Source organism: Vigna unguiculata, chromosome 3 (assembly GCF_004118075.2).
Source record: "Vigna unguiculata cultivar IT97K-499-35 chromosome 3, ASM411807v1, whole genome shotgun sequence".
Lineage (NCBI taxonomy): Eukaryota > Viridiplantae > Streptophyta > Magnoliopsida > Fabales > Fabaceae > Vigna > Vigna unguiculata.
This window is the reverse complement of record NC_040281.1, coordinates 40,896,718-40,904,977: the sequence shown is the minus strand read 5'-3', so window position 1 is coordinate 40,904,977 and position 8,260 is coordinate 40,896,718. Positions and strand designations below refer to the sequence as shown.

General features: G+C 30.4%; 1 protein-coding gene across 2 annotated transcripts; it reads left to right on the top strand.

Moving 5' to 3' along the window:
- The first annotated feature begins 3,324 nt into the window (after nt 1–3,324).
- LOC114176513 (phosphatidylinositol/phosphatidylcholine transfer protein SFH13-like) lies at nt 3,325–7,742 on the top strand. Of its 2 annotated transcripts, XM_028061577.1 has the most exons (15): nt 3,325–3,424; nt 3,603–3,609; nt 3,713–3,983; nt 4,061–4,160; nt 4,992–5,258; nt 5,411–5,488; nt 5,571–5,675; nt 5,764–5,813; nt 5,893–5,992; nt 6,063–6,158; nt 6,269–6,382; nt 6,472–6,628; nt 6,777–7,162; nt 7,241–7,330; nt 7,432–7,742. In XM_028061577.1, the coding sequence occupies exons 2-15, from the start codon at nt 3,603–3,605 to the stop codon at nt 7,441–7,443; spliced, it is 1,833 nt and encodes a 610-aa protein (XP_027917378.1). In that variant the 5' UTR covers nt 3,325–3,424; the 3' UTR covers nt 7,444–7,742. The 2 variants fall into 2 exon arrangements, with proteins under 2 accessions (XP_027917378.1, XP_027917377.1); XM_028061576.1 differs by having other exon boundaries at nt 3,334–3,609.
- The last annotated feature ends 518 nt before the right edge of the window (nt 7,743–8,260 follow it).

Below are 8,260 nucleotides of genomic sequence, written 5' to 3'. Positions count from 1 at the left end.
TCACATAATCATTATTTCAGTAACAATTACCCATCTAACTTTTCTTCTGCTGTAACTTAGTAGTCTAAGCTTCTTCCCCAACCTTCCATCTACCAAAGATCTATTTCTTAATTATAATAGATTGTTTATGACGCGTGTGCATGATTGAAAAGTTGTTTTAATTAGAATTGAGCATAAAACAATTAATCCAAGTTCTAACATCTAGGGTTTTTTTTTTTTGGGAAGAAGTCATATATGTGTTGAGGTTTGTTCATATAGGTGGTGGGTGATTTTCTCTTAATTGATGTTTTGTTGTCGTGTCACTGAAAGAAACAACCAAGGTTCTATTTGAATTGAATAATGAAAAGGAAGAGAGTAAAACAAATAGAAATAAGATAGTTTCGATTAGATGAAGATATAATGAGTAAAAAAGTGAGATAAATTTATTTATTATTAATAAATATATTTTATTTAATATGAATATTTTATAATTAATTCATAATGTAATTTAGTCACTTGTATTGAAAAAAAATTGATTATGTTAATTTACACATATTTCTTTTTTATTTTGTAAACCTTGCATTTCCCGTAAATTCTATTTAAAGTAAACTCAATTTTACACTTTATTTTGTTTTAATTACTCTTTCATTCTTCTAGAAAAGAGATCTTGAAAATGGGATTATAAAGACGCATTTGTTCTTCTAGAACTGCAAAATTGAGAAAAAGGTGTGGATTAATGAGTATCTTTTCTTTGAAAACTGTTTTAATAAATAACTATTTAAATAATTATGTGATGTTAATTTAAATAAATATTAAAAATAAATAATGACTATTAGCTTTACGGGTATTGACAAAAATAAATTAGTATCGATTATTAAATAAACACTAATTAAAATAAATTAGTATCGATTATTAAATAAACACTAATTAAAATAAATTAGTATTGATTTAACATTTATAGAAATTAAATTAAATATTAAAAATAAATAAAATTGATGTGAGTTAAATAAACACTAATTAAAATAAATATTAAAAATAGATAAGTTTGACTTTTTATTTATATTTATTTTAGTTAATATCGATCAAATCAATACTTTATAATATATATTATAAATTTATGTGTGGGTGAAAATGAATATAAATTACATATTACTTTTAATTTAATTTAAATTTAAAAATGACAAATCTTCTCACTTATAATTTCCTTTTATCATTATATAAATTTCATCACACTCATCGTTTTTATTCATATTCATAAATCTAATCACACTCACTTTTTTAATCCACACTTATCTCATTCACACTCATCTCTTTCTTCCACACACATCTTCATTGGCATTTTTTTTTTCTCATCTTTTTTATCCACATTCTTTTCCTTATCTTCTTCATCCATAATCTTGTCCTCATCTCATTCATTCATACCCATCTCTTTCACTTACATTCAAATCATTCATACACATTCATCTACAATTATCTCCTTCATTTATTATAATTTTTTTTTCATTTATATTTGTTGAATATGGAGACTTTCCACCAGATTTTTTTTAAGTTACTATTATTAGCATTCTCCAATCAAAATTAAACTAACATTAAAATTATATTTATTAAGTGTCGGAAAAATCAACTTTAAATTAAATAAATTTATAAATACAAACATATTAATGTCGGTCAGACTAATGCTAAATTGCTTTTATTTAAAAATTAATGATAAATTAGAGTTGACTAAGTCAATCCTACTTAGAGTTGACCCTTCAAAGTTGACGCTAATCAATTAGTATCCGTTATTTTAGAGTCACATACGTGCACGATTTAAATCTGACATTAATAATTATTTAGCGAGGTTTGTACTTGTTAACATAAACTTTTGGCTCACGCTACATCCATCTTTTTTATAGCACATTTACAAGCACATAGTAACTTTGAAAATTGTATACATTGTCTTTGCGTAGTTTATTCCATGTATATAAATATATTTTATGATTGCAATGTTGTAATGAGTGCAACTACATTTTCTTATTTAGGGATGACAAAATGGACACAACCCGATATGTCAACCCGTCAGTCTATTTAAAAAAATTGGAATAGGATAGAGTTTTCAACCTGCGAACCCGATTTAGCCCAGCCCATCCATCCCATGAACTGGACGGGCTAACCCACGGTCCGACTTTTTTGTTAAAAAAAAGTTGAGCATAGAGGTCTAATGTAATGCATTTTAGATTGAATTGAAATTAAATAATTTATACTATTTGGTTTAAATAATATTTTTTGAATTTATAGAAAAAAAGAAGTCTTGATGTTACTAAAATGAAGGAGAGAAAAAAGGAAACCACAATAACTCATATAATCAATTGTGAGTATTTTTTATTTATTTTAGTTCTCTTTTGTTATTATTAGTGTTATTATAATAATAATAATAATAACAATTAAAAATAACATTTATATTTGAAAATATTAATAAATACAGTAAATAATATTTATTTCCAACAATTTTTACCTCTTTCGTTTGTTTCTTTCTTTTGTTTCTTCAAGTCCATTTTTTTAACACGGATCATTAATGATACTTTTCTACGTTGAAATGATTGATCTTTTCGTAAACATTTTAATCTAAAAATAATTAATTCCAAGAGGCATTATTAATTGTCACTCATAAAAACGAATAAATAAAATATTTACTGTAAAACTTCCAAACATGAAAAAAAGCAATTGTAAAATTAATGTCTCTAAAAATATTATGACCGTATTTATTTATATTAGATGAAAACCGTGTTCGTTATGAAAATGTATATAATTTTTATACGTTATTACAATAAAATCATTAAATATCAATTAATATTAAAAACAAAAAATTAATTAGCCAATTAATATAAATATTAATTTACAAACTAAGAGTTATAGGTATATAAATAATCTCTAGCAAGAATTTACATTAATTTCTAATATTATCTTCTAAGATTTTAATTAACAATAAATTAATATTTAAATTGACATTTAAATCCATTACTATAATTACTAACTGCTTTTTATCTTTAAAGTTAATTGTTATTTAATAATTTTGTTTACATGTTCAATTAAAAAAATATGAATAAATTATTTGAATAAGTAAGACATTTATTGTTATTTATAATACACATAAAATACTAATTTTTATTTATTTATATTAGATATAAGTTTATTTTATCAAAAATTAATTTCCTTTTACTTTTGTAGGAGGATTGTGAACTAGAAATTAATTTTTAAAGTGTTGAAACTTGAAAGATTGGATCTCTACCATTGCATGCTTGTTTTCCACACGTGTCAACTTATAGATGTGCAGTGTCTATACTGTGCTATGCGCAGCAGCGTGCTGGTCTACACATCCATCCATCACATTATTTTTTTTCTCTCTTTCTCTTTCTCTTTCTTTCTCCCCACAACAACAAAAAAAAAAACCTCATATATTCTTCCGGTGAGATCCACAACCTCAACACACACATTGTCGTTTGTCATTAAATGTTGTCCTTTTAATTGCTCCTATGTATGCATGAACCTGCCAACATTTATACAAACACCACTCTCATTATTAACTTTCTCTTCTCTTTTCTCATAACTCTATATCCTTCCTTTTCCATCTTCAACACTAGCAGATGTCAGGTATGCAAATGCAACTCAACTCAACTCCAATTTTGTTCCTTTTTCGTTTTGTATTTCGTTAAGTTACAATTTTTTTTTTTATGTGGGTTGTTGTTGTTGAAAGGGGTGGAAGAAGGAGGTGGTGTTGAAGCTGAGAATTGGGAAGAGGAGAGAAGAAGGTCCAGAATTGGAAGCTTGAAGAAGAAGGCCATAAACGCGTCTTCCAGATTCACGCACTCGCTTAAGAAACGAGGGAAGAGGAAGATAGACTTCAGGGTTCCCATTGAGGATGTGAGAGACGCGAAAGAGGAATCTGCGGTGCAGGAATTGCGTCAGAGACTGCTGCAGAAGGGATTCATGCCTCCCACCCATGATGATTATCATGCATTGTTAAGGTCTTTTTCTTTTCTTTTCTTTTCTTTTTGATTACTTTCTCTCTCTTCTTCTGAATGGGCATTTTGGTCGGTGGTAGGTTTCTTAAAGCAAGAGACTTTAACATTGAGAAGACAATGCAGATGTGGGAAGAAATGCTAATTTGGAGAAAAGAATTTGGAACTGACGCCATCCTTCAGGTAATTTATTGAGGGTTTGACTATTCTACTAGATAAGGATTTTTAATACAGTACTGAAAATCAATAAATGATTTATAGTTCAACGTTCAGGGCTAGGTAGAAAGTTGTTTCAACCTTCAACATAGTTCATGGGTTAGACTTTTGTGCTGGTGTAAATATTTTATTTTGAAAAAAGTTTTGTGCTTTACAATAAATATTTAAAACAAATCTATTTGGGTGGACCAACCTCAGTTCGTTCTTTCTATTTTTAATCTTTCTTATAATTTCTTAATAAGGACTATGATTAGCGAAGTGGGATTCATGAATTCAGCGGCTTTGAGATGATTAAGGTGGCGTTTAATTGTGCGGCGGATTGGTTCGGTGGTTTTGTTTGTTTTTGCTTGTGGGTGTCGGTTAACTATTTATTGGCTACCAGTTATGTATTGGTCCACACTTCTATTGTCAGAATCAACAATTAATAGTTATTTCACTCTAAAATTGAAGAAATGATTAATTTTCTCTGCATTTTCTGAAGAAACTTCAATTAAAATTTTTTGACACAGGTAAGTTGGTAGATATTTATGATATTAATTTTGATTACTCAAACTATAGCCTGTTCACATTACAGACTGGCACCCTATCCGTGAGTTTGACTTCCCAGGTTTGGATAATGCAAGGGGATCTAAGTTGTATCTTTAAATAAAATTAGTTGTGTTAATTTTTCTTAAATCAGATTGGTACAATTGTGTGATGTTTGTATATTTCAGAACAAGCATGTGTTCTGAATCAGGATAATGCAGTATCGAAACATGACTTAGTTGGTTGAGCCTAATGGTGTTCTGATATTTGAAGGATTTTGAATTTGAAGAGCTGGAAGAAGTGTTGCAGCATTACCCTCAAGGGTATCATGGAGTTGATAAGGAAGGTAGACCAGTTTACATTGAAAGGCTTGGGAAAGCTCATCCAAGTAGGTTGATGCGTATCACCACAATAGATAGATATTTGAAATATCATGTCCAAGAGTTCGAGAGGGCTCTGCAAGAAAAATTTCCAGCATGTTCCATTGCAGCCAAAAGAAGGATTTCATCAACCACAACAATTTTGGACGTACAGGGCTTGGTAAGTTGCATTGTATCACTCAAGTTTTTTCTGAAATTATGTGCCTCAAGTTGTATAGTTTGTTGTCCATAATCAGCTATTTCTCAATTTCACTATCTTCCTCGTTTTCAGTACATTTTTCAGTTTTTAACTTGATAATGTTTGTAATACAGGGAATAAAAAATTTCTCTCCTACTGCTGCAAGTCTATTAGCTGCCATAGCAAAAATAGACAACAGTTACTATCCTGAGGTTTTCATCCTTCCCTTTTCCAAAGCAATTTGTTTTCCACTCATCTTCCTGTGTGCATAAAAATCATCAACATTCATTGCAGACATTACATCGAATGTATATCATCAATGCTGGTCTCGGCTTTAAGAAGATGCTTTGGCCTGCTGCACAGAAATTTCTTGATGCGAAAACCATTGCAAAGATACAGGTGAAGGGATAGCTTTTGGCTGGTGGCATTTCATATTCCTTTTCATAAAGTCATACTGATGATAATATGTACCAACCTAAATTTGCAGGTTCTGGAACCTAAGTCTACTTGTAAATTACTGGATATCATTGACTCTAGGTATGCACTTCTCATACTACCTTATAATTTCTAATCAAATTGTTGTCTAATAATGTATGATTTATAAATATGTATACAGCCAGTTGCCAGAAATTTTAGGTGGGTCATGTACATGTCCTGGAGAAGGTGGATGTCTTAGATCTAGTAAAGGGCCATGGAATGATCCTGATATCATGAAGGTAATGTTGCTTTGCTATCTCTTGCTTTTGTGTATTTTTTGGGACACTAATTTAGGTGTTCTGATTTTAGGTGGTTCATAATGTGGAGGGAACATCTGTGAGAGAAAACACCCAAATGTCCAATGAACATCAGAATTCAGATTCTTTCTGGATACGCTCCCAGAAGGCAAGTCTCAATCTTCTTGACATGGATGGTTAGGATTTCATATATAGTTCCTGTATATATTATTTACTGCTAAAATTATATGTTTTTGACTTCCTTTTCTCATCTTCCAGGGACAGTGCAGCGATACATCAACTGCAGATTCTGGGTCAGATCTTGAGGATTCTTTTTCCTCCATCAGTCAAAGCAGATTCACTTTTCCTCGTTTAGCTCCAGTTCATGAAGAAGTTAGTTCCCTAACCTAACCTAGTCTAATACATGCTTCTAACCCTTGTTTTAGAGCCTTTAATCATTCAGAAGACTAACTCGTCTGTAGGTTAGAGTAGCAGATAACTTCTACAGTTGTTGTGATGATAGAGCTTCTGCAGCTGAGAAAGTGCTCGAAAGTGATGAGTTTCACATTACTCGGGGCCAATCACTGCAAAATGATGATACAGCGAACACTTCTTGTATGGAAAATGCAGAAGATGCAGGTATTTTAGTTGATATTATTGGAGCATTTGTGTGTTTTTATATATATTATGTGGAAACCAAGTTGTAAACATTTGTGCATGTCCATTTCACTAGTAAGTGCATCAGTATTTTCCTTAACAGCTTTACCAAAGTTCATACTTTTTACAGGTACTTCAGTCAGAAGTTGGTTCAGCTTTGTTAAGGAAAAAGTGGAGCAAACAAATATCTTAAATGTGTCGAGGGTGCTTATCTACTTTTTGGAAAGATTGGTGATGTTCTTCCGCAGTTTAAGATTAGAATTTTGGAGAACACAGAACAATATTTACCCTTCTGTTGCCATGGAGCATGAAAACAAAAACCTCACAGAAGCTGGTGAAACACTCTCTGAACGAAATCATATTCTTCAATGTACTCAACGTCTTGAGATATTGGAAAAAACATTTGGGGAACTTAGCCACAAACCTGCTGGCATACCTTTGGAGAAGGAGCAAATGCTTATGAGTTCCTTGGATAGAATTAAAAGTGTTGAGTTTGACCTTGAAAAGACTAAGAGGGTATTTCTTCATGCTTTCATCAGTTTTCTGTTAACTGTTCTAACTTCATAGTATTTATAATTTGTGCTATTACTGCAGGTGCTTCATGCTACAGTGATGAAGCAGTTTGAGATTGCAGAGCTGGTGGAGAATTTGAGGGCATCAAAGAGTCAAGTAAATTGCTTTTCGGTAATATTTTACATTCCAACATTTTATATGTTCCAATATTTTATAACAACTAACTACAAAATTTTCAGACAAATGATTTGATTATGTTATTTTAATGATAGGTCCATATATGAAAAACACAATGATGCTGTTAGTTGAATATTATGAAGCTTCTGGGAAAAAATTGTTCATCTTGAATCATCGAGCAATTGTATGAGGCATTGGCATGAATAAACTTTGTAATTAGCTTTAAGATTAATGGGTAGTGATGTCAAGACTTTTCTGTTGTAGTCTTTAACAAGACATCTACATGATTAGATAGAGAGTAAGCATGAACAGAATTTTGTTGGTGATTTGGTATTTCCTGCCAAAATTTTCCTTTCAAATCTGTTCTATTTATATATAAAAAATCATTAAAATTTATTTGATACCATTTATCATTTAGTCATCTTATATTTGCAATTTTTGTACCCAACTAATCCCATTCCCCAAAATATTATTATAAGTTGAAAAAAATTAGTAAATTTTGAATATTTGATTGGGTGTTAAATGCTAGGTTGATTGTGTTGGAAATAATTCAAGTGTGAAGGTTCATAACACTATTTTTTTTTCTTCTCATTTTCATATGATATATTTTCCTTCGAGTGTATGAATGACCCCTTTTTAGTTATAGTTATGCGGTCAGTCACTTCAAATCATTGGCTCTGATACCACTGTTAGGTCATATTCATAGACATTGAGAGATTGTGGTCGGCATATACATGGTTATATGACATTAGTCTTTTACACATATAAGACCTTTGACACCAGTTTTACACTAAAACCTTAAAGGCAATAGTGTTATGAGTCTTTATTTTTATATAGTGTTTAACTTTGTCTATTATATTCAATGTGAGATTTTGACTCACACTTGAACTATTTCCAATATATATATATATATATATATATATA

Bases quoted from the DNA above. Each gene is read 5' to 3' on its own strand.
- LOC114176513 (XM_028061577.1), top strand. The intron at 5,259-5,410 runs GTAAGTTGCATT...TTTGTAATACAG, and splicing joins TTTTGGACGTACAGGGCTTG to GGAATAAAAAATTTCTCTCC. The intron at 6,629-6,776 runs GTATTTTAGTTG...TACTTTTTACAG, and splicing joins GGAAAATGCAGAAGATGCAG to GTACTTCAGTCAGAAGTTGG.